Raw genomic sequence first — 27,163 nt, 5'->3', positions numbered from 1 at the left:
TGCCTTTACTCTGTTGGGTGAGAAAAATCCTTTAGGAATAAAGGCTGGCACCCTACCCACTCACCGGTGACATCCAGGAACGTGACACTCTGAGCTTTTTATGCTAAGAAAAGGAATACCAAGATAGGTCAGGAGATGCAACTTGGATTCAAACACCGTGAAATTTTGTCAAGCAAAAATAGTCTTTATTCAAATTTAATGGAAACAGGGGTCACTATACTTTGCAAGACGGGGAAAAATAAAATTAAAAAAAATTCTTTTCTTTTCTTTTTTAATATAAAACAATATAATCACAATACCAGAATATGGAACTCTACAGTTTATTTCCTATGGGTTACTGCAGGTATCAATTTTCCTCGACTGTGCTATTCACAACTTTGTTAAGTCCAAAAGTATGAAACCAAAGTGGTAGGAAACTTAAGACTTCGCACTTTCACTAAATGGCAAACATCAAAGGGCATCAATTCGAGGGCAAAAATGGCTGAACTCACCGTACCTACCTATGTCAGCATTCCAGCCTGAAAGCCGTCCAGGTACTGAGCTCCCTGTAGGAAAGGCCAGGCTGAGGGCCGCGGCGGTTTGGATATTCTACTGTGGGCCATGAGTAAAGGGGGTTTTCAAAGAGAAGATTGTTTTCAGTCGAGCAGGAAGGCCTGGAGCCAGGAGGCTTTACGGAGAGGAAGCACTTAGATTGAACAATTGTAGACACACCATTAGGGGAGTTAAAAATGTACAGCAGTGACATATGTTCTACTTGGATCACTTGTGCTACGGCTACCAAACATGTACAAAAGACTTCTCGGGGAGTTCCAGCTGTGCTCGTAGCCAGTTAGGACCGCGAGTGGGACCTGGATCTAGACCGAGACGGCGATCTGGATGCAGACCTGGATCTGGACTTGGACCGAGAGCGGGTTTTTGAAGCGGACTTTGATCTGGAGCGCGACTCTGACGGAGGGTTGGGTTTGGACTTGGAATTGGACCTCGACCTGGACCGGGTCTCCTGATGGGTGCCGGCATCCGCACTCTCCCCTCGGCCCTCCCTCTGGCCGGCCTCGGCCTTGGCGTGCTCCCGCTCCTTGGACGCCGAGCGGGACCGCGACCGGGACTGCGAGCGCTCGGCGTCCTCCTTCTTCTTCTTCTTGCTGCCGCCGGACTTGCTGTCGCGCTTGCCGCCGCGCTTTCTGCTCCTCTCGCTCTTGCTGCGGCTGCGGCTGCGGCTGCGGCTACGGCTGCGGCTGCGGCTGCCCTCCCGGCTCCTCTTCCTTCCCTTCCGCTTGTCCTGGCTGCGGCTGCGGCTGCGGCGCGGCCCCTCCTCCTGGCTGCGGCTCTTCTCCTCGCTCCTGCTCCTGCTCCCGCTCGCCCGCTTCTCCTCCGTGCGCCTCTCCTGACTCCGGCTCCGGCTCCGGCTCTGGCTCTTGTGCCGACTGGGGCTCCGGCTCTTGGGCTTCCCGGCGCTGTCGCTGTTCTGGATCTTGTCCCCGGCCTGGTCGTCACTCTTGCTGCGGCGCTTGTCGGCGCTGCGGCTGCGGCTGCGGCTCTTGTCACCCTTGCTGGGGCTCCGGCTCTTCTCCTTCCGGCTGCGGCCGCGGCTCTGGCTGCGGCTGCGGCTCTGGCTGCGGGAACGGGAGCCCGACCTGAGGAGACACAGGTGTCAGGGTGTCGCACGGGGTCGCCCGCCAGGACAGCCGACGTGAGGGAAGGGGGACGGGGGGCGGCACCGGCGCAGGACCGCCCTCTGCAGCCCCGGCCGGAGGGCCTGGGGCGAGGGAAGACGGGGACACGCGCACGGCCCAGAGCCCTGGCCGCCCCTGCTCACACCCGGGAAGGCCCACCTGGACCGCGATCTGCTCTTCGAGTGGCTGCTCTTGCTGCTGCCGCTCCGGCTCCTGCTCTTACGAGAATGTCTGCTTCGAGAACGAGACCTGGGGGGAGAGAGCATTCTCTAACACCTGCGGACAAAAGCCTGGCTGAACAGTAAGGCATTTTTTATTGAAAAATAGGTCTGGCACGGGCTGTGTCCAGGCTCAAAGGTGAAAGAGCACCTTCCCCACTGTTCCAGATCCAAGGGTCCAGTACCTGCAAACGTCCCACCTGCACGGCTTCCCTGAAACTCAGCACCTCCAATCCTGAACTGCTTTCCCCGGCACCCACTCTTCTGGCTGGGCTCCTTCCTTCTTTCCGCCGATGCCACTGTTATTTACCTGGTTCCTCATACCAGAAACCGGAGCCACCCCGGACTCTCTCCTCTCCCCCTCGTCCTCTTCTATACTAATGATTCTGCCCTGCCCCTGACCAAGCCACCAGCATCTGTCTGGGTCCCTCAACAGCCTCCTTACTAGCCTAGCCTTCTTCTGGACACTTCTGCCCTTTACCTACCGATTGACTCACTGTGACCAGACAGCCGTTTTAAAAAAAAAAACACACCCAAGCTCTTAAAAAAAAAAAAAAAAAAAAATCTTTAAAAGGCCAAGACTGTGAACTCTGCTTACTTCCTACCACAGTAACCAGGACTCCTGGGGAAACGACTGATTCCAAGATCAGGGCAGGGAATGCACAAGATGGGCCTAGAACATCTCATCAGGGCAGAAAGAGGGTAACGTTCAAAGACTGCCGAGCACCACCATCTACGAAAGGACTTTTGCCAAATACATTTAACCTGTATCTCCATCACACCTCTCTAAACCTAACTTCCAGTTTAGGGGAAGCAGGGGATAAAGTACAAATTCACTGATGCCAAGAGGAAACAGAAAATTCAGAATGTGGGATACTACTAAAAAAAAAAAAGAAAAAGAAAAGTCAATGTCGTTGGCGAGGGGGGGTGGGGGGAGGAAGAGGGGACTGCTTCAGACCAAAGAGACCTAACACCACCTCTTACAGTGCAAGACTAGACTGGGTTCTGGTCAGGAAAAAAATGAAGACCTCTGTGGAACCACTGGAGAAATCTGAAAATGGCCTGGACAGAAGATGACTTTATGGAATCGCTGTTCTTAGGTAAGAAAATGTAAATGTGGTCATCCTCATTCAATGGAGACACATGCTGAAGTATTTAGGGGTGAAGCATCAGGTCTTCAACTTCCCTTAAAATGCTATAGCAAAGTAAATGTATAGGGTACATGCACAAATATACACACATACAAAGAAAGAGGAAGACAGAAGATGGCAAAATCCTAACAACTGAAGCCAGAAGGAGGGTACACGGGTGTTCATGAACTATTCTTTCAACTCCGATGTTTGAAAATGATCACAATAAAAAGCTTGAGAAAATACATAGTGAAGCATATTCATCTGAAAACCAAACAAAACCAAGATACTGAAGACACAGGAGCCAACTTTAAGGGTTCCCAATGACCAAAGACAACAATCTGAGCATAAAAAATTTGCTGCAGTGGATGAAACATTAAATACACATCAACGTCTGAGAATTCATTCAAAATATTACTATTAAACCACCACCCTCATCCTTACCTTTGGGGAACCCTAGGGCACATTTAAAATTCTAAAAGTTGGTAAATAAAGGTGTCAAACTTTCATTTTGCATTTCCTATAAAAATTGTATTTGAGAGCAACAAAAGAGTGGAAATCATCATTGATAGAATTACAGCCTTTAAACGCAAAAAGAATGAGGAAGTTAGAAAGTCATCACCTGGCAACAGTGACCGAATGGCTCCAGGAAGGGAGGATCAACGGATGCTAAGACTGCCAGGCGGACTACTGCGGAACTCCAGGAGGCACGGCTCAGGCTCACAGCCCCAGACACGCTGATGCGCTCTCCCCCATCATTTGCAGTGGGACATCCAGACACCACACGAGTGATGCAACAGGAAGTATAAAGTACTACTTATGAAGTACACCTGCTAAAATACCGGCCTTACTCTAAACGCCTCAAGATCTAACTATGAGTTTACAGGAAATACGGGAGGTAGGATAAAGGAACATGATAAATATCACAAGATGCAATCCGAAAAACCTCCACTAGGAGAAAATCTTCAAAGCAGGCAACTGTGAAGATTAAATGCATGGAGAATAAAAAAAGGACAAAGGAGGACATGCCAGCGACTAAAAAAAGAATTAAGAGACATGCCATCTAATGGCAATGTGCAGACCTAGTTGGGATCCTAATATGAACAAACCAACTGCAAAAATACATATTTGAGACAACTGGGGAAATCTGAATACAAATTTGCTAGCTGTAATACGGCATCATGATTTTAGATTTTAGACGTACACACTGAAAGAGTTACAGATAGAATGACAGGATGCCCAGACTTGCCTTAAAATGAGCCCGTGCTCCGGAGTGGTGGGGAGGCAAGACTGGCAAAATAACAAGTGATACAGCTGGATGGGGGGCAGGCCTAAGGGAATTCAGGGCTCACGATTTTCTCTAATGCTTTATGTATTTGAAATTTTCCTTAAGAAAAAAATTAAAAAACCACGCCAAACCTGGAAAGCTTAGAAGTCTCTAGTGACTTCCCACTGCTCTTAAATCCTTACCCTGGCCCGTGGCTCACAGGATCTGGCCCTTCTCTGCATCATCTCAAGCCGCTCTCATCCTGCTGCCCTCTGCGAGAAGGAGAAGGGCACTAATCCTCTCTCCGCCCGCCATCTTCAGCTTCTCCTTTAGAGCTCAGCGTCTATGACACGTCCTTAGAGAAGCCCCTGTCAGTTCTCCAAACTAGTGCTGTGTACATGTCCTTTGCCACACACCTATTACAACGGTCATTATTTGCTCAATGCCTGTTTTCTCCACTAGGCTGAGTGTCATGAGGGCACAGACCGTATTTGTCTCGTTCACAAGTGCCTGGCCTAGCGCAGAGCAGTTGCTGAATAAGAAAGTCTCCACTCTTGAGTAGGTGGTGTTTGGGAAAGTAAACCAAGGGACTACTTGCCATGTTTGTCCCCAATAAGGGTATGATCTGGGGTACCAAAGAAAAAATATGAAAACAGGTCACTGGTATCTGCCTCAGAGAAAGAAGTTCGATTTGTACTCATGATGTAAGAGTTCAAGAGTTTTACAAATAAATGTTCAGTTCAAAGTTCGGATTTACCGAACCAGACAGAACCATGTACTAAGAATTCAAGAGAAGAATGGAAATGGATTACCCATCTATGTACTCATTAACGGACTGACAGCGAGCACTGACATGCAGACAGCAGCGGTACCTTGAGTGGCTCCGGCTCCTGGAATAGGACCGGCGTCGTCGAGAACCCGGCTTGTCTTCAACTAATCTGATTTTTCTGCCATTGACTTCAGTTCCATCTAACTTTTCCAAAGCTCTTTTCATATCAGAATAAGACACAAATTCAATCACCCCTTCATTTTTGCGTCCCTTGTGAGCATCTGCATAGGTCACTTCTCCTGCCTGACGCATGTAATCCTTAAAAAAAAAAAAAAAAGAAAAAAGAAAAAAAGAAAAGAAAAATCACTCAATAGGTTATGATACATTTTGCTAAAATGTCTAATGCAATTATCATAACGAAAGTTTTCCCTTTCCTTTGGGAAGAAAAACTGGTTTTCTTCAGAATGAAGTTCACTCTTTAAAATATTTCCATCTACATACCAACCATTTACTAAAGTTCTTTAAAGCATCAGGTGAGTGGTAGAGACAATAAATATTTTTCCTTTAAATAGTTATGTGTGAATATGAACATTTTTAACTCTCATTTTCTAAATTTTATAGTCGAAGTTTTTTGTTTATAGCAGCATTAGATGTTCATGTTACCATATGAGTAAATGTAAAAGTTAGGTCTTTTACATTTCATTATAAATCCTTGCTTAAAAACATGTATAAATATTAACAACTATCTAGGGTCGTATAAAAAAGTCCATAAAGGGATTACGAGATCAGCACCTCAGTTTTACTTAAAATTGCTGGTAGGGGCGCCTGGCTAGCTCAGGCTGAAGAACATGTGACTCTTGATCTCAGGGTCATGAGTTTGAGCCCCACGCTGTGTGTAGAGATTACTTAAATAAATAAAACTTAAAAAAAAAAATGAAATTACTGTTATATCATTTCTTCAAAACAAAGACAGAAAGGCAACAAAACAGTACTGTCAAGCTCTGGCTTCAGAGGTTCAATGACAACCCACGTCCCTTCACTACTCATTCTCTTTGGGGAGTTAATATAATCAAGTGGGACAATACAACTAATGTGCTTGATAAATACTAAAGTGATGTACAAGGGGCGCCTGGCTGGCTCCGTTGGAAGAGCACTGGCTCTTGACCTTGGTTGGGGTCATGAGTTTGAGCCCCACGTGGGGTGTAGAGATTAATAATAAAGAAACAAAAACTTAAAAAAATAAGGTGGGGGTGCCTGGGTACCTCAGTCAGTTAAGCATCTGACTCTTGATTTTGGCTCAGGTCATGATGTCAGGGTCGTGAGATCGAGCCTCACATCAGATTCAACACTCAGTGGGGAGGCTGCTTGAGATTCTCTCTGCCCCCTTCCCTGTGCCCCTCCCCCTGCTCTCTCTAAAATAAATCTTAAAAAAAAAATAAAGTGATGTACAGATAAGAGATCAGTTTAGTATTTGAAAAGACCACGACATTTAGATAAATTTAAAACTTAAGGCTTTATAGCTAATTTCCCCATATTTCTTTGTATGTAGTATATACGAATAAACATTTGTGGAATGTATAAATACTCAACAGCAGTTTATTTTTGTTACTACTTTCCTCCGAACACATGCCATTCAATACCTTCTTTGCTCATTACATCATAAAATGTTTACATGTCTTAACATACAATCTTCACAATTAGTGTGCCCAGTACTATTTCTGGGGATTTCCCAATTGTTGGGAATTTCAGGTTATATATAGTCTCTCACTATTATTCATAATCCAGCAAGGGAACATCTTTGCTGAAAATTCCTTCAACTGAATTATTTGCGGGAGTGGGAGTTCTGGGTAAAAAACAGCGCGTCCATATAATTTATCACCCAAATTTGGACACCTCTGAGACTGAATGAAGATGCTATTAAGTTATGCCAAGACTGGGACTGTCTTGGACAGGTTGAGATGTATGATAACTCTAGTAAAAGGGCCTGAAGAATGTCACTACTTTTGTTTTATACTTACACACTTCCAAATTACAAATTACAGCAGCTAACTATTAAAGGTTTATTGTATGGACAGGCATGATTTAATTAAAGTCCTAACATGAGATAGATACAATTATTTCCCCCATTTTGCAGAACAGAAAAGTAGAATATACAGACTTCAGAATCTGAATTAATATTACCTACTCCACCTGATGGGGTCAAACTACCAATTCTCAATGCCCCTGGAGGTGTAGACTACTATATAAATTTCATCTCAACACCAACATCATTGGGTGTTACAAATTTATACATTTTAAAAACAAACAACAGCCTTTAAATTTACTTTTGCATTTCCTTGATTAACAGCTAGCATTTATTGTGCCAGGAACTGTTCCCGGGCTTTTTATATTGAATTGCATTCAATTCTCACAATAACTCTGAGTAAAAATGAGTATTAATCCCATTTTTATAGTTGAAAAATATGAGGCACAAGAGGAAAGTAACTAGGTAAAGTAAAATAACTGATAGGTGGCAGAGCTGGGATTCACGGCAGAGAGGTGGGCTCCAGAACCCTGTTCTTAAGTCTGCTTTGACTTACAAGGAAATCTGCTCTATTACTCTCCTTTCCAGAGAGTGAAACCACCAAAGGTACAGAAGTATAAAATCAACTGAAGACATTGGCTAAACTTCATTTTAACAAAAAGTCTGAAAGCCTTTCCCAGTTTCTACCCAAAACATTTAACCCTTAACTCTCAGAACGCTGGAGCCATTCCTGCAGTGAGCACAGGCCTGCTACCAGACACTCCAGGAGGGCCTCCTCTACTGCTGACAGCAGCACCAAGTGCTGGAAGAATCGCCAGCTTAGGTCCTACTCCTGCCTCTTGTGCTAAGACGAATGTGTGAACCTTTTCTGGATCTCATATTTGTTATTTAAAGACTGTTGGGAGCAAATTTAAAAAGGGGGGAAAAGGATGTAAAATCGCTTTTCATCGATGAGTTAAAACCACATGAATGTAAGATCCCTAACTACTTTTTGCTGAACCTAAATATATTCACTCGTTATGCTAGAGAGGACTTGTTTAATGATGGACTAGAGAAGTGAGAGTGGAAAGTGTGACTATCCTTTTCTTCTATTCTTCTACCATCCAGGTTAAGACACTGCTCAAGCCTTTCTTCCCTACTGAGCTTAAAAACAGTTGTCAGATGGTCAACACAGAAACTGGACCTTAATCTTTGACCTTAAAACTCTTTCAGGATGAATATTCCATGGAAAAACACCACCACCACCACCACCACCACCACCACCACATTATGAAAGAACATGAGTCAGACAGTCATTTTCAGCGATGAGGAGCTACAATGGAAACGGACACAAACGTACATATTACAGCTAATGTCAGCAGGAAACACTGGTGGTTACAACTTTTTCTTTTGTTGGTGAGAAACTACAATGGCATCTCTCTCTACAACACCCTCTACACAGTGGAAAATTTAACATAGGTTGTCTTTAGAGTGATGGGCCCCTAATGTACAGTAATAGTGAGATTCTGATGTCTTTTGTACTCCTATGGAAGCTTTTAAAATTTTTATTTTTACTTTTCAAGAAGATTTTATTTTTAAGCAATCTCTACACCCAACATGGGGCTTGAACCTAAAACCTCGAGATCAAGAGTCACATGTTCTGACTGAGCCCGCCAGGAGCCCCTAGAACCTTTACAGAATTTCCAAGCCTCAAACATGTAATACCATTACCTTCTGTGTTCGCGTGGGCTGGCATAAAATTATCTCTTTCCCAAGCGTAACTCCTCCCCAACCTTATCCCAGAAGGTTAATGAGGCCCAAACCTTTAGGTCTTGCCAGCTGCACCGACTTGACAAATTCTCCACAATAAGTCTGTATTCTGTACGGGTGGGAGGGCCATATTTATCGCGGCCACTTCTTCTATAACCATATCCACCTTTGGAAGGTTCAAACAGATAACATTACTTCAGTGGAGGAAAAGGAAAAAGTGACACAGCACATATTCCCCTTAAGTGTACCACTTACCCCCACCCCCCCACAGCACAGATATTTTAGTTCAATCCCCACCCCTTAATTCTAAACTAGATTTTTTAAAAAAAGCAATCAACTAAACATGAAATTTAATTTAATTTACAAAATGGTAAGTATATATATTCATTAATATTATATTTAAAATTAACATGCATAAATTAAAACTATTAACAATTTAACAATTTAGAAATAAGTAACCAAATTACTACATCAGTTACTGGTGTTACTCACAGTGATTAAAGTTTTTGTGAATATTTTATACGAAAAAAAGATTTTCAGGCACCTATTTCAGTTTAATCTCATCTGTGTCTAACCCTTGGGATCCTCACCACCCAGGTCTAATGGGGAAAGGTTGCGGTCGTCACATGGCTTCCTGTTTTGGTCAGCCAAGGGCCACAATGGTTCAAAGAGCCACGCATGGAAAGGTAACCCAAGGTCAGCAAATGGAACAGGCAGTCATCTTAGCCTCAAAGGATTCTTTTAATTAAAACATTGAGGTCTTTGTTAAATCTATGTTAAACAATTGCATTACAGAGAAAAAAAAACAACACAAACACACATCATTAAACATATTTATAAAGTATTAAAACAAGAACTTTATGTCATTAATTAAAATTAAACAGTATCAAAGATGTTTATTTGCAATTTTACATTTAAAAAGATACATAATTTATAAAACAAATAGCTTAAATAGCAATACATTTCAGTGTAACATTAATTAATTAATTACTTAAAAAATTAACATTTAACAACAAAGGCATGTACGGCATTGATACAAATGCCCTTTTAAATGCTTACTGCGTCCAGAACCGTAACTGCCATCTCGACGTGGGCCGCGGGCATGCTCAACAATTACTCGCTCACCACAAAGGTCTTTGCCATTTAGTTCATAAACAGCATCATCTGCATCACGCAGATCATCAAACTCCACAAACCCATATCTAGAAGAGAGCAAACAAAATCCTGGTTGGCACCATTTTGACATCCAGCTTCACTACCATTAAAGAGAAAGCAATGAGGGTCATGCTTAGCAAAGGTTAGGTGGGTTTTGCAAACTAAGGATCGCCTTTCTCTTCCCTTTGGCTGAAACCACTTGCTTTGTGCCAACAGGCACCGCAGGAGGATAGGGAGACTCCTCAAGGTAGACTCCTGTCTTTCTAGTAGGAGGCTGGCTAAATACACAGAGATCATTTCTTTTGTTCCCCAAGTAGTTGGTGGCAGCTGCAGAGACCTCCAGAGGGATGCTTGGTATGAAGGATCAAAATATGTGACTCTATAACATTGAGTATTTGCCCTTTTAAGTCACATAAAAACTCATCTTTTTTCTTTTTTTTTTTTTTTTAGCTTTAGCCCCAAATGAGAGCTTCAAGAACAACTAGACCTACATCCAGGCACTGCATCTTAACTGTTAAGTCATGTTTGGAATAACATACCAAGTAAAAAACTCACAGTACCTCAAATCTCAGTGAAAGGAAAAAAAATTTTTTTAAGTTCCTGTTCTTCTACCTAAATAATCACAAATGAATTAACTGCTCTAGAATTATCAGTGAGAAAAAAAAAATCAGATCTATTCAGTTCCTCATGATTTTGCAAATTCATTTCCAGGAGGTTTTAGGTAAGCTGGAATTTTCTAAAACCTATATATGACTGTGCAAACTTCTTTATACAGCACTGCTAAGAATTTCCCAACAAAGAGGTTTGCTGGTTTTCACATATCTGAAAGAAAGCTCCCTCCCCCCTGAACCCTATTCATGCCTGTTAAAGAACACAACAAAACTGAACAGCAAAATGCGTAAGGTATTCATAAGTAAGGTTAAACAAACACCCTATAAACTATGTTATCAATAAACTTTCAGTTTGGTCTAACAACACAGCTGTGAAGTCTAGCTTTGTGACCACTGCCTATATTTAAAAACCAAAACCATCTTAATGATCATACCTAATCACAAAGGAAAGTCACAAGCAATGTCTTTAACAAAGCTGCGTACACAGGCAAACACTGACCAGTGTTCTGCTGCGTCTAAACAGACTGGAACTAAAAACAGGTTACAAGGCTTGCCAGGAGTTCATCCAGCCTGACCGACATTATTCCAGTTTCCTTAGCATGTAATGCTGCATTCAGCAACATGTTAAGTGAGAGAAACTCGGAATTGCGGGATTTTCCCTTTACTGAAGAGTTCCTTTCCAACCAGACTCTCCAGAGGTGACAGTGAATGGCTGACAACTTTGGAGGGTTCTTTACACACTGAAATGTCTATGAGTGGCATTCAAACTTCAAGTCACCGAATCTCAACTCCATTAAAAAAAATGGAACACAGACACATTCAGTTGTTCAATGGGAAACGTTTTGCAGTAACACAATTCAGAAGCCACCCGGCTCAATTTGGGGGCTATGAAGCCTAAAACATGGTTTGATACTTCCAGAAGGCTGGAATTGCTGTGCAGTAAGCAGAGTGATTCTGAACATGTCATATTTGACAAAGCAAGTAAAGCCTCTCCCAATATTGACTTACTATGTTAAAAAGTGCTTTACAGTCACTGAGAATCTATCATTGATAATATATTGCAGCTGCCTTTTCCTTTCCTAAGTAGAGTGGGATAGCAGGAAAGCTGTACTATCATTTTGAGACAAAACTAAATAAAAAAGCAAATAAAAAAAATCAAATCTTTCTACTTAGGTTTATTTCTTGATCATAAAATACTCCCCTGCCCCAAAAGTACTTCCTTAATTTAGTTGTCAAGATTGGTCACAGGTCTGCTTTGCCCACAGCATCACTGCTCTTGGCCTCCTATGCCTGATGCCAAGAGCGAGCTACGGGAGAAAACATTCACCCCGGGCGTGATGAAATGCCCCGGTGCCCCTCTAAGAGTGGCACGCTGGCTCAGCATCATTCGCTGCCCCGAACTCATCTAATATGATGTCCGAAGGGCAACACTGACTCCCAAAGACTGAACAAATCAGACATACCCAAACGGTTTTCTTCAAAATAATCAGGGTTTACAACTATTCGAGGGTCAGAGAATACAAGACCCTAAGCTCTGCCAATCGTCTGAACTAGAAAGCCCAGCTTCTGTTACTAACAGGTGATGTTTGTCAGACCCATGTGGTAATGCATCCTCCCAGACTCAAAGATCCCCCTGTGCGTGCTCACTGTGTTCCAAGGCTTTCATGCAGAACCTATTCTGACCTTGGAAGGAAAGTAATGACGATCTGTTAAATGGAGACGTATCTAAAAAACAGAAACAAAAACAACTAATGCTCAGACAGACTAATCTTTCTCTGCAGCTGAGGCTGAAGCAAGGCATACCTTGCCAATAAAATTCTTCCCTGAGTTGTAGGGACCAATCTGTGTTATTAGAGGAAAATAGCCCTTACAGTCAGTCCTTAATATTTACTTCTAAAATTTCTAGTAAGTAACTTCTAATACTGACTTCTAAGTGGGTCACTTAGTAGACACATGTCTGGGATATCCAAGTCACTTATTAAAATAGCTACCTTGAGATCAAATTTATTTTACAGAAAAAATCTGGCTACTCTGTGAAAGGCCACAAACTCTATTTAGGAAATTTCATTTTAATTATTATTATTATTTTTTAAAAAACTTTATGCCCATCCTGGAGCTCGAACTCGTGATCCTGAGATCAAGAGTGGTGGGCTCTACTGACCGAGCCAGCCAGGCCCCCCTATTTGGGAAGTTTTTATGTCAAAGTCCAGTCCAAGGATTAAATCAGGCATGTTGATTGTCACTTCTCTTGGCACGGGCATGCTGGGTGGGTTTGGAAGATTAAACCAAATATCCTCTTGCATCACAAACCACACCTGATAGGGCCTCCTGTTCTGAGAGCGAAGTAAAGACCAGATCAGTGTGGTTGCTTCCACCACCTTACTGTTTATTCTGATCGGCTTCACTTAAAGAATGACTTTGTTTCATTCACTAAGCAGTGAGTGGGTTCCCCAAATAAGGCGGAAGACTACATAGTAACAATAAAGTGTTACTTAACATTTATGAAGTAATCTCCATATACTAGACAACGTTATCTTATATTCACAATACCCAAGAGCCAGGTACTACTATCGCCATTTTACAGATGAGGAAACAAGAGACACAGAGCTTTAAGTAACCTGCCTGATAAAACAGCAGAGCTGGCCTTCAGAACCCATGGTAGGACTCCAGAAGGCAAACTCATAACTATTCAGCCTGGAGCAGCAAGAACTGGCCTGGGTTCTAGTCCTGGTTGTGCTATCAATCAACTCTGACAAGCAGATTTAAATCATTTTATTTTCCTAGGTCTTAGTTTATCCGTGAAATAAAGAAGCTATACTACATATCCTTAAGGTTTCTCCTAATGTCAAAAGTATGATAGGTAATGTTAAAATGGGAGAATTTCAACTAATCTGGTAGCATCAGAGGAATACCACAGTGACAGATGGACAGGGATAAATTTAATTTTTATCATCTCAAGTTCCTTTTAAAACTATTGTATGGGTCCCAATTTTAATTTTAAATTTTAAAACTGTCTCAATTAAATTTAGTGCCTTTAAGAAAATAAAACTCTCCCTGGTAACTAATATCAGAGGATCTTTCTACACTGATTTTAACATCCCTTTGTGTTTTGCAGCAAATGACATGAAACTAATCTCCCAAAAAGTACTCTCCTTCTGAACTCTTTGTCAAAATAAGGAGGGATATAAAATACACACATGCACGCATACACATTGTATGCTACTGATGTGTGTATATTGATGCATACAAATCTCTGGCGTAACTGTAAGCCTCACAAACACAACCTAACAGATTTCTTTCCAGCTGCAGACACCCCTCCTCTTCTACTGTGAAAACCCACCATCTTTCAGTAATTCCAGTATGAGACTAAAGAAGATGAAGGAATTCAGGAGAATGAATCTAAGACAAATTTAAAAATCCCTCCATGGCAGGGCTTAGTAAAAATAAAACAAAAACCTTCCCATGTGCTTTTTCCTGCTTTCTTCCCAGATGTCACGTCTTTCACCCCCCACCCATGCCTATGTGAAAGAACAAAAAGCATGGCCTATTAAATGCACACCATTTTTTAATTAAAAGAAAAACTTATTTCTTCACCATTCCTCTGCTATGGCCTTTTCCCTAACTCTTTTCCTCTGGGTCACATTTTATCCTGACAGATTTAGCAAAAAAAAAACAAACCAAAACGGGGAGTGCCTGTCATTTTCTCCCTAAAAAAGGGGGACTGTGATTCTTAGCAGGTACGGACAGGTTTGTGGACAGCATGAACAAAGCCACACTGAGTTGTGTGCGCTGCTCTACACTAATTTAGTGCAGGCTCCCAGCACGGCCAGCTCTGGTGGCCCTCGTTCAACAGGTGCCCTACTGCTCAGGCTATCAGTCAGAACTCGGAAATGCTGGAACTGGAATGACATGGTTTTAAAACTACTCTAAGACTTCCATTTTTAGAAATGTTAATCATACTTTTTCATCCAAGAATTATCATCTGAACCTGTGTTGTTGCTGAAGGGGCTTTCCCTGATCCTAATAATCTCTCGATGGTCCCAAATACCACTCTGCATGGCCCGCTGAAGAGGATGTGCCGCCTACCCCGCCTCTTTCAGAACGACTTAGGGTCATCTCTGTCTTCCAGACATCTTCACTGAATAGGGAGATTGGAGAAAAGTCCCTTCTGAAAAATGAGCAGCAGGACTTGCTCTGGAGGTATGCTGACCAAGCTAACCGGGCAGGGCAGGACTAAGGGGGTGCTCAGCGCTGGCTAACTGAGGGGGAGTGGACATGAGGAGCAAGGGAAAGCAAGCCTCCATGCGTGTGCCTGCCATCACCCACCAACACTGCTTACCGAGGGGCATGCCTTGGTTGTTCTCTCTATAAGAAAATTGTGCCCCTTTTCACAGTAGATCTCTGCTCACCTTTGTCCTACAACTGTGCCACATGCTTTTCTTTGTATGTGGACATGACAGTCCTCAGCCAACCATCAGCAGGATGTGAGTTTTGTTTTCCCAATGTGGTGAGCCATTCCCACATTCACTCATTTTCCTTGTAAGAACCGAACCTCTCCATGGCTGGTCAGGATTAGGGATGTTGCTGTAGCCAAGGAAAAATTTTCATCTGTTGAAGTTAACCCATGGGTGGCTTGAACCCTCAAACTAGGGTCAATAGCACTGTTCTTTAAGGGCAGAGCCCTTAAATCTACCCTGAAAGAAATGGCATTCAGTGAACAGGAATCAAACAGCTCTTTCAAAGTACTCAGTGTTGGTCCTACGCTTCAGTCAACTTGGTCCTATGAGATGAAAAAAGTTAGGACATGTTGACAGGATAGTAATAACAGCAGTAATCCTCGCTGTCTGCATAAAATGCTTGGAAAAGCGCAGAAAGACACTTCTGCGACTGTTCTCTACTGCTCAGGTGAGGCCAACTCAGAGAAAAGCCTGCAAGTGAGAACGGCCACTGCCCCAATTCCAGAGGCCTGCAACATTCCAGGGAAGCAGTGGTCAGGCCCTCAAAGCAGAATCAGCCAGCGTCACACTCACCGCTCTGGGCCACTGACCATGGCTGCAGTTTGACTTTTCCGGTCACAGAGGGCTGTTCACGACCCGCGGCTAGGAGCTCCTACCCCATGAAGTAGGTTCCTGCGGCCCTTTCCTATCCTGAGACAGGAAGGAGGCTGCTCTGGGCATTCTGGCCATCAGGGCGGCCTGGAGAAGGCGGATGACTTACCCGTGCTCCCCGAGTGGCAGAGCTGGGGGGCGGCTTCAGGGCTCACCAGTGCCCAGCCTGGGGCTCTGTTCCCGTCGGCAAACTGGCAGCTCCCGCGCACCAAGAGCTCTCTGAGTAGAGCTAGTGTGGACTCCTGGTCTGTAAGCGCTGGCCACAGCTCAGTCTGCACTTGATCTTTCCCCACCTTCAAAGAAGAAAACCTACCTCATGAGGTCTCTCTCCTGGAGCCCCTGAGCACTAGTCTCCTCCCAGCACTCGGCATCACCCCTGACGAGTCCTCTCTGGCTGCCCGTTCGGCCTGGCCCTAGTTCTCTCATCTGCCGGGCCCCCCAAGGCGGTCTTCTGCCTGTCTGATGGGCTTCCTTAGTTCCAGGATATGGCTACTCTTACTTGGGCAACTTGTCTCTTTGGGTGCAGCAGGGAAAGCCAACTCCTATTCTTTTGCTCAGAGGTCTAGGATGACTCCTAAAGAGCTTTGTTTCCATCATTCTCCAAACCCGAGTGCCTTGATTACACAAGGCGAAGCAAAACAATCTTCTTCCATAGACTTGAGAATTCTCTCTTTTATGAAGTCTCACACACTTGCCTGACTAATCATCTGAGCGCCTTCTTTAGCTTTGGCACTTCTATTCCATTTTATGTTTTACGTGACAATGTTTCTATGGCCTTTCAAGGCCTTGCTCTTTTTTCTTTGTGCTGATCCTCTCATTTGATTATGTGCTCTTTAATAACAAAGACTAATATTTAGTGTAGTGCCTGGCACACAGTAAATAATTTATCCATAATATTCCATTCATTCCTCATATTGTATGTGAAGAATGTACTATTATTATGATTATTCCCATCTCACAAATGAGAAGACTGAGGCTTGGAGAGACTAAGCTACTGTTCATTGCGAAGGAGCTCATAAGTGCTGTGGCTGGATCTGAATCCAGATCCATCTGACTCCAGACTCAAGGTCTAAACTACCAGGTTACACTGCCTTTGTAAAGGCAGATACTTCTTCTCTCACACAGTCCTGAGTACAACCCTTTCATTTAACAAATGCTGCTGCTTGACTTGATAATCTAACTTCAGATAAGCCAGGTTGTATTCAAGGTTTTGGTTAAGTGGGTTAAAGTCTCCAGAGAGAAAAAGAAATTGATCTTGGGGCAAGGTGAGGCACCTCTAAGCTTGGGGTATGTGACAACCAGGTTACTTTCACTCTTGTCTTTTGGTTCCCATTAGCCAGTGTCAGCCATCTGGTCCTTCCGAAAACATGTGTGGGTTCAGAACATAACAGACTAGAAGAATAGAGGAAAAATAAGATTATTCTGTGCAATCCCCATTCTGGAGGTCCCACAACAACCCCTGGAATCTGTCTTTGGTTTCAAGGCTCAGCAAAAATTAGACCAGCATAGAGATGACGGAGAGTCAGGCCTAGAGGTGGTAGATGTGAATGGATATTGACAAAATTATGTATTTAAGAATGCATTTAATTAGTTTTGTAAGGAATGGTGACTGGGACCAAAAAATAGAAGCATGAATGGTATGGAAAAAAAATGGACCAGAAATCAAAGAATACTATAAAGTTTACAGACTTCCAACTACACCAGGATTATAGCAGCAACCAGGAAAGTACTTTGCAGATGATAGGCATCTAAGATCTGATTTAATTTTAATTCCGAACTACTATTAACATGACTACTCCAGCCCACCAGAATTCTTTCCTTCTTCAAATTCCTTTGTAATAATTTTCACAACTCTGAGGTTTACTGTTAGCTCACTGATGAAGACACTAAGACTCAGGGCAGGGAAGGAACTGCCAAGGCTACCCAACACCTGGAGTCCTTTCTAGCCCAAAGTCAACACTCACTATCATGAGCTACTGCCTCCCATACAGTAACAGAAAGATGTGGTCCAAAGAGCAGACACAGTTTGAGAAATGCAAGCTCTAGAAGCAGGGAAAATCAGTTTTATCAAATTATGTGCTGTGGAAGAGAAATGCCCACGTGAATATTAGCATCTTATGACAAATACTAAATGGTAAGAAATACCACTTCTGCACCTGATAGGTACTGATACCAGTAAGTTGTGAACACGTATTCTCTAAGTTACTTGTGGAACCAAACCTATCAAAATTACCAAATTTTATAGTTCATCAAAACTTTAGCACCAATCTAGGAAAACAGAGAAAAGTAACATCATTAAGGGAATGCCAGCCCATCTCTAAAGGAATGCTCACATATTGGGGTGAAGAAAATATAACAGAAACAATCGTACCCTAAATACTAAGCAATAAAACAAAATTCCTCCAAAATAGCAGGAGGTAGAGAGGAATCTGTATCAAGTTCAAATTTAGTCTTACTTTGTAACCATTCTACAGGCCTATCTGCCAATTCCTTTCAACTACCCAGAACTGTTTCAAAATGAACCTAAGGTTGCTAAGCGATTTCGCTTTCATTAAGCTACCACTGTATTTCCACCCTATAAAATGGGACTATCCCAGAAAGCAACATACTTCTGAATAACTTGTGGACCACCATTACAACCATAACCCCCGTCACAACAAAATGTGTTTCATTGACATTTTAAACTCAACATGGCTGCTTTCTTCAAAGGGGGTAAGGGGCAAACAATCACACCTGTGTGCCTTTCCATTTTGTGACACTTATCAACACTAAGAGTAAATGAAGAGATCCCACAAGAAAAGGGGTCAACTATTCCCTGATGACACACTACAGTTCATGAAGACAATCACAGATTTAAAAAATATATGTGTATATATATAAAAAAACCCTCCAGAGATGAACGTCATATTACCAATTTAGGAAAAAAAAAAAAACTCTTGGGACGTAAGGAATACTGTATCTGTTACTCATACCTAAGTGAAATAAAAGTTTACACTCAGCGGACAGCACCACTTGATTCCACACAAAAGCCACAAACAAAACCAGTTTATACTTACCTCTAAAATGGCACTATGAGTGGGTAACAGGTGTTAAAGCCTCTCAGAAGTTATACCTCTGGGACCATCTTGGCTGTTCCCATATCCCTCATAACCACTCCACAGTCCCTGCGTTGCAGTCAGTTTCTTTTCCTTTTCGGTTAAAGATGCCACTTCCTATGCTATTTCTTAGGGGATGCCCTTCCCTTGAAATCAGTCATTTAATTCATTTAGTATTTTAACATTTTCAAATTCTTTTAACATTAACGGATCAACAGCTTCTTGTCATCCACACGAAACAAATTTCTCAAAGTCAGTGCTTCAGGTCTGCGGTTCCTGACTCCTGTGCCTGAGCCTCCTGCTCACCTCTTCCATTCCCGAAGGCAGGATTCAGACCTCCCTCCTCTCCTCCTTTGGTCTCCCCACTTTCTCTAGGTCTTGGAGGTCTCTGTTTACGAATGCCCCCCATTCTGGCATCCAGGCCTAACGACGTGGCTGGGGGACTTGATAGAAGGATTACAAGCGTCCTTTGGGTGCTTCTTCAGGTATCATTTGCAGTTCTGAGACCTCCAGACTTGCATCTCAACACGCAGGGAAGGTCACGGAGGGCATTTCCTCAAAATAGGGGCATGCAAATCCAGAGCACAGCCTGATCCTTCGCCTTCAGGTTACTCCAAGACCAGACAGCCCTAGCAATAACGCGACAGAGATCACTTAACTGCATCTGCTCGCACAAATCCTACCCCAGTCAGCCAGGACCAAGCTGACACCATCTTACAGCTCTTCAAAGAACAGCCTGAGAGTTTCACTAGAGTTTCTGTGTAGGGCCAGTGTCACAAAAACTACCACCTGTCTCATTGTTGGCAGTAACTTTTTAGCTTGTTGAAGACTCTGTAGAGACTAAAGACCGAACAGGCTGTGGAACCTAACTACCTTCTCATCCTTGGAGGCAAGTGCCAGAGCAACAGGACTGAACAATCTGGAAGGAAAGAGCATGAGGCTTTGACTGCCACTGCTCCTGCTGTATCTGGTATGGGAATAAGAAAGCGCTTCAGCTTCCAGAGTTGTCAATAACTCATTCTGTAACCTTCAGCCAGGCACTTAATTGACCCAATGCCTCAGTTTCCCAATCAGTCCAAACTAGAGACAACAACACTTGTTAGTAAAGCGCTCTGGTGTATGCAGTTGAAAAATAAATTACACAAGTGCATGCTGTTAATGTTTTTTAGAGTTCTGAAATTCCAGTGTTAGCTTACAAATTTATAAAGACCACCCCCAATCGTATTCTTTTACATACTAGGAGCATCTTTCTTAGAGAAGCTCAAAGTACAATTTTCTGTTTAAGTTACTTGGAAGCATCCAGAAAAATATCGGGAACCCGTATCATATTTTATCTAGTCTTCATCCTATGCTTACCTTTTAAAAGGGACAAATATTTCACATGGCCCTTTTATTCATATGCTCCCTCAGTGAGGAAGGGAGGTGCAAGACATTGAACTGAGGAACAGGGGTTTAAAATGACTTGGCTGAATAATTACAGACAATGTTTATTACAGAAAGTCTCAAGCCAGGGAATTTATGCTAGCAACATTTGGTCAAAATTGCAGCACGGTGTTGTCTCTTGGCACTGATTTTTCAAAATTACAGAAACTTAAAAATTACCCATCTCAGGAAAAAGAAAAGTAACATTTAAATTTTGAATATAGGCTGATTTCAAGAGATTGCAGTACAAAAACCAACTTGGTCACATTTGTAATGGTTCTACTACTAATAAAGAATGCTACTAAATCCATAGCCCTATGTCTCATTATTTTTTACTCATTTAAGAAAAAGTTCTTGGTTAAGACACATAAGACCACTTGCACCTGTGAAATTAGCAAAGATCTGAAACGACACGTACGCCTGATGCCGGTGAGGCAGCCATGACAGGTGCCACACACTGCGGTACAAGTGGCACTGGGACACAGCTTTTCTCAAAGTTACTTGGCATTATATGCACTGAGTGCCTTGAAAACGTTCTTTCCTGCTGTGACACGTGAACTTTACTCCACAGAATCTGTCTTAAGGAATGATAAAAATACAAAGTTTTATGATGTGATACCCATCACAGCATTATTTTAACAACCAGAATTCAGAGATGACCTAAGAGAAATGGTTGGGTAAATCATGATTCAGCCATACAATGAATTTTCTGCAGCCGTTCAAATGATGTATGTAAGATCTTTATGTAACAGAAAAAATACACAAGATAAATTAGGTAGAAAAAGTGGGACATAAAATTGCACATTAAGACCTTATGTTATGGGGCGCCTGGGTGGCTCAGTCGTCAAGCGTCTGCCTTCGGCTCGGGTCATGATCCCAGGGTCCTGGGATCGAGCCCCGCATCAGGATCCCTGCTCTGCGGGAAGCCTGCTTCTCCCTCTCCCACTCCCGATTGTGTTCCCTCTCTCGCTGTGTCTCTGTCAGATAAATCAATAAAATCTTTAAAAAAAAAAAAAGACCTTATGTTAGGGGCGCCTGGGTCGCTCAGTTGGTTAAGCGTCTGCCTTCGGCTCAGGTCAGGATCCCAGGATGGGCTCCTGGCTCAGCGGGGAGTCTGCTTCTCTCTCTCCCTTTGCCCCCCCGACCCCGCGAGTGCTCGCGCACTCTCTGTGGTCACTCTCTATCTCAAATAAATAAATAATATCTTTAAAAAAGGACCTTATGTTAAGAGGATTTCATATTTATTTTCTAATCAGTCAAAAAGTTCTTTTTAAAAAAAGTTCTTGAATCTGTTATGCCTGGTAGGCTAAAGAATGAGCCTTAATGGGTGCAAGATAACTTCCTCATATGCAATTTTAAACATTCTCATTAAAAATCATAATATTAAAAAAATTATAATGAAGGCTAGTTGAGAGTTCAGGAAAATACGAACTCTTAAACACAACAGGTGAAAATATAAATACTCTGTCTAGAGAGTAATGGAAACCAATAGGTAGCAAAAGCCTTAAAGATGTGTATATACTTTGACTCCAAAGGTCCACCCAGGAATCTACCCCAAGATTTACATAAAGGATATTTACCTCAGTGCTATGAAAGCATAAATTAGCAAAAAACCAAAGACAACCTAAATGTCTTGCAACATGGTTTTAATTATGTACAATAAATAACACTGATATGTGGGAATACTATGAACCCTTTAAGAATCAAGTTGTCAGAGAACACTTAATGACAAAGGTAAGGAATCAAGCTGTTAGGTAGAAACAAACAGGATGTACAGTATGACCCTAAGTCTGCAGAAAGGATGGGGAGGCTTAAGAAAAGCATGCGTGTATGAAAAAAAGACAGTCTCAAAATGCAGACAGTGTCATCTTTGATTATTTTTTGTCCATAAATACATATGTATTTATGTAAAATGTAAAAATTTTACAGTAAGAAATAAAGACATGCTATTTTGAAACACTATAGGAATTAAAAATGGCTCTTTAATTTTAATTATGTATAAACAATGTTGTTCAAGTGCTCCTTTAAACAAAACTGTTTTAATCTCTTCTTAGATAATCATAAAATGACTCCAGAACCAAATGCCTTACTTAATAGAAAGATTCAAAGCCTTGGACCGCAAGGGTTCAAATGTGCCATTATTTCTGCAGGCAGAACTGCCTGTGGACAAAAAGGGGTTGGAGTCTTTTTAAAGGGAGAGTGGGTTTGCCTTTTGTCATTCCTGGCACTCATTAACTGTACCATTATCATAAAAATGATAAAGCACTTATCGCTTTCGGTGGTGGGTGAAGATAATCTCCCACAGTTCAATTAACCAGAAACCAATAACCTGGAACATTAAACTAATTATATTTCCGTTATTGCCCCTTTAAAATGAAAAGACAAGAAACTAAACAAAACAAGCCCCTATCAAGGACCAGAGACATTCCCTGTGTAGGGTCTGGGGTTGGCAGGTTTTCATTTCAGTGTCTAAAATCTAACAATGCTCTACAGTGATCGGGGACAAAACCAGTAATTTTGACTCACTGAAAGAGTATTAGCATGTTAAAAAAAATTAAGGTACCTTCTACTTGAAGGGATTTTCAAGGAGGGTGAAAATAAAAACTTCCTGCTAATACTTAAGAAGTTGTGTAAATCCAATCAAACAGACAAGAACACCCCCTGAAAATTCCGGGTATTCACAATTTCACTGTAATATGAAGCACAGGTGTGAAATATATAGCCAAGTTTCTCTGGAGAGTTTTAATTCATGTCTTTAGCCAACTTAAAAATAAACAAAACAAAATAACCTCAATGATTTGGAGTACAGCTCCTAGGCAAGTAAAATAATCTTAGGGTATGATAAATTAAATTAACTAAGATATGGAAAAATTAAAATATAAAGATCTATGACTGTAACCACAAGATTTTGTGGCAAGAGAAACTACCATATTTAAAACCTTCTTCTACTGGGGCGCCTGGGTGGCTCAGTTGTTAAGCGTCTGTCTTCGGCTCAGGTCATGATCCCAGGGTCCTGGGATCGAGCCCTGCTCTGGCTCCCTGCTCCGCGGGAAGCCTGCTTCTCCCTCTCCCACTCCCCCTGCTTGTGTTCCCTCTCTTGCTGTGTCTCTCTCTGTCAAATAAATAAAATCTTTAAAATAAATAAATAAAAATTTTCTACACTTCACATGATTTATTAATAAAAAAAGACAGCCCACAGAATTCACAAATAATCAAAGGCAGCAAAAGTTACCAGAGTTGGAAGGCTACAGACGGGTACTGCTAATGCTGCTGTTTCCTTGACCCCTGGTCCCACAGTGGCTCTTGCTGGGGTTAGTGTGGCAGGTATGAATGTAGGAGACCCTACACCTACCACCTGGAGTGGCCTATAGGGTCCTGGGAGATCTACATCATGTTGTGGTCCCAGCTGAACCACTCTTTAAGGGATTCTCTAAAATAAAGGCAATCTAGATTAGGGTCCCCTGGAATACTAAAATGGCAGGCAATGAACTACTGCATACACACTTTTTGAAATCCCAAGAGGATCCATAAAATCCTCTCCTGGACACTAAATCTCCTTTGGAGAGCTTACCTACTTCCTCATTTGGTCAACTTCCAAATATACCAGTACTTTATGCCTATTTAATTCTGAACATATCTACTGTCTACTGATGTATCTCACTTCTACAAGTGTGAAACTCTTCAGCAATTCATCAAAATCCTATCCATCCAAAATCTGCTTTAGTGTTTTGATTACTAATAATTACAGGCCAGGTATGCTCCCCCTGCTTGTGTTCCCTCTCTCGCTCTCTCTCTGTCAAATAAATAAGTAAAATCTTTAAAAAAAAAAAATGCTTGTCAAGGAGACCTACTATTCTTAGTGTCCAGGGCCATAAGCTTACATGTTGCTAAATTACGCCATCTTTTCCTTTTGTACCTCCTCCTTCCTTTCAGACTCTGCACTTTTGCAATCTAGTCCAGTCAATTCTTGCTTGAAATCCATCTACACCATTGGTCTTTTGCTCAGCAGTCACTTTTCTCTGCAGCGATTACTGAATGCTGCCAGGTGTGCCAGTTTAATTGTCTCACCTGCCTTTGAATCCCTGAAATGACGTCCCATTCCTCATTTCAACCTTCAGTTTCAATCACAGATTTCACACATACCATGATTTAGCAGCAGATCCGCTAAGAGAATAGTTCCCCAGACTCAGAGACTCAGGTATGTAGGGTTCTGCAACGATCTTTCCTTTCTCACCATTTCCCAGATTGCTCAATTATTCCTTACAGAGCCTTTCAATTCCTATCCATGATTTTGGATGCTCACTGTAAAATCTTATAGTTGATGTTTCTGGTTCCTGTCGTTCAATTTCCAAATCTCTCATGAGACTTAATCCAAGCTTGATTGCTCATTATTTCTCAAAAGTGTTCCTTATTGGACCACCTCCTCATCACCGGTTATGACATACATTATTCCCAGACACTTTATTTCAAACCCCACTCAATTCATTCTTCAAAGCCCATTTCAAACAAATCTCTTCAAACAAACCAAGTTTTACTTGAGTTTAAAGTGAGAGCAAGCATTTCTTAACTCTAAGTGTACACGTTATAACTGTCAACACTTAATTTACTCAAGAGCAGAACTATTTTTCTTTCTTTCCAATCCATTTAGCACAGTAGCAGGCATCTTGTTGGTGGGTTATCAACATATTTGTTCCATTAACCACTTTACCATTAACATCAAAATCATCTCCTGCTATCACTTGAGTAACTTTAGAAAACAGACCTCACCAAATACGCTTCATGTTATCAAACACTAAGGCTGTCTCCTAATGATCAGTCAAAACCATTTGATTACAGCTACCATTTACAGCTATGAGCCAAACACTTTACAATTATTATCTCTAATGTTCCTTTTCCTTGCAGACGAGAAAATTTAGTCACAGAAGTAACCTGCCCACAGATAGTAAGTGGTGAAGCTAGGATTTCACCCAAGCCTGTCTGGCTTCAAAAACCACGCTTTCCCCACAAAATGTACTCTGACAACTTAGTTGGCCTCTGAAGAAAATTGGGAGTTTTCACTTCATCTTTTGTATACGTATCACAGCAACAACAAAAATAACCCACTTTGTCGAGTAAATTCCTTAAGAACAGAAAGCTCTGTTGTACCAAATGAGCAATTTCCTAACCCTTTTACTCTAAATCAGTATTCATAAACACTTTTTTTAAAAAAAGATTTTAGTTTTTTTTAACTAATCTCTACACCCAACTTGGGGCTTGAACTTACAACCCAGATATCAAGAGTTGCATGCTCCACCGACTGAGCCAGCCAGGCGCCCCATAATAAACACTATAAAATTTATAGAGGACATTTTCCTTAGTAAGAAGGTGATTCTTCCTAACAATCACTTTGAAGTGACTTTTAAACCCAATCAACAATGTGAGTATATGGAAGCTACCAATTTGTCTCAAATGTGCAACTTACACTTAGGTATTTTTCATAACTTCTCCAGTGTTAGCTGCTAGTATTACAATGGAGAGAAACCTGTAGCCGTATCAGACCTGTTGCAAATGTCTTTCATCTTTTTTTTTCCAAATAAGCCAAGATTTCCTCCAACATTCAAGGTTTAGTACCCTAAAATGTTCCCCCTACTCCTTTTAATTTTTGTATCTATGTCTTTCAAGTCCTACCTAACGTTTCCTGGTTCTCATAGATTTCCCCGTTGAGTATCTTCTCCAAGCCGGACTCATCTCTTTTCCCCGAAATAGCCCCTGCTGGCCCTGCTTTGCTAAAGTAGATCAGGAATACAAGTAACAGACCAAACCCGGGGAGGCAGTAAGTTAGCAATTTCGAGCTGTGAATCTCCGTCTCATTAACTAATTGCCGCAGATACTAGCCAGGATGGCTACGATTCTCTAACAAATTCTACAACGACAAGGCAATTTTTTGGCAAGTTGTAGAACGGAAACCACAGCATGGAAACTCTGTACGAAGTTTGAAAGATAACGAATCAAGACTTTAAATTACCCTTGTAGAGGGAACGGCCAAGGCTTTCAGCGCGGCAAGACGATACTTTCCAAACTGTCACTAGACTACTCACTCAAACCCGAGTCTCCCGCCCAAAATAGTGTGACACATGCAAGTCAAAAAGGGGCCTCCCTCCGGAGCTCCTGGCCTTGGGAAAGATGCGTGGTGACTGTCTGATCCATTAGACTGGGCAAGAGGTGAAAAGGGAGCAGGAAATCCTGTTTATTTCCAGCAGCCCTGAGAGCGGGAAAGGTCGGTCTCTAGCCGGAGACGAACCAGGCCCCACTGCCGGGGCCCGGGAAGGAAAAACCCAGGCCTCCCCGGCGCCCTGGAGCCGTACCCTCCCGCCCGAAGCCCCAATCCCACTCGGGTTTTCCTTCTCCCCGTCCCACTCAGATCCTCACCATCGCTCCCATTATCCCTCCACCACCCCCACCCGCGCAGGCGCAGTGGGAACCAGGGCCTACCCGCGCCCCCGAGGCGCCGCGACTATGGCGGAGCCGGAGCAGGCCGGTAGCAGCTCTGCGCCGAGCAGGCGTCCCTCTCCCGTCCCCGCGGCCTCCCCACCACCGCTGGGGCCCTGTCCCCACCCGGCCGACCCCTCTTCTGCCCTCCTCACCCGTTCTTCAGATCCACCTCCAGGATCTTCCCGTAGCCCTTAAAGAAGCGCTCCACATCGCGCTCCCGGGCCTGGTAGCTCAGGCGGCCGATGTACACCCGCGGCATCCCGGCAACAGCAGCGGCGGCTTGGCCCGGCCCCAGCCCCCCTTAGGCGGCGGCCGGCGAAGCGAGAGCGCGGCGACGGCGGCGGCGGCAACGGGCGAGCGGCGGGACGGACGCAGCCGAACCCCAGCGACGTACGCGAGCACGCAGCACGCGAGCGCGCGCCTCCCGCCTTCCCCGCCCTCCCCGCAGGCGGAGGGTAACGGGAGGGAGCGC

General features: G+C 42.9%; 1 protein-coding gene across 1 annotated transcript; it reads right to left on the bottom strand.

Moving 5' to 3' along the window:
- Nucleotides 1-163: 163 nt before the first annotated feature.
- On the bottom strand, nt 164-27,163 carry SRSF4 (serine and arginine rich splicing factor 4). Its single transcript, XM_036115443.2, has 6 exons — nt 26,844-27,163; nt 9,889-10,031; nt 8,883-8,995; nt 5,161-5,375; nt 1,833-1,922; nt 164-1,634 (listed from the first exon to the last, which is right to left on the bottom strand). The coding sequence occupies exons 1-6, from the start codon at nt 26,948-26,950 to the stop codon at nt 830-832; spliced, it is 1,473 nt and encodes a 490-aa protein (XP_035971336.2). The 5' UTR covers nt 26,951-27,163; the 3' UTR covers nt 164-829.

Source organism: Halichoerus grypus, chromosome 5 (assembly GCF_964656455.1).
Source record: "Halichoerus grypus chromosome 5, mHalGry1.hap1.1, whole genome shotgun sequence".
NCBI lineage: Eukaryota > Metazoa > Chordata > Mammalia > Carnivora > Phocidae > Halichoerus > Halichoerus grypus.
The sequence above is the reverse complement of the archived record's forward strand: the minus strand, read 5'-3'. Positions and strand labels throughout refer to the sequence as shown.

Bases quoted from the DNA above. Each gene is read 5' to 3' on its own strand.
- SRSF4 (XM_036115443.2), bottom strand. From the start codon at position 26,950: ATGCCGCGGGTGTACATCGGCCGCCTGAGCTACCAGGCCCGGGAGCGC. The intron at 10,032-26,843 runs GTGAGGAGGGCA...GCTCTCTTCTAG, and splicing joins GAGGTGGATCTGAAGAACGG to ATATGGGTTTGTGGAGTTTG. The intron at 8,996-9,888 runs GTAAGCATTTAA...AACCTTCCAAAG, and splicing joins CAGTTACGGTTCTGGACGCA to GTGGATATGGTTATAGAAGA.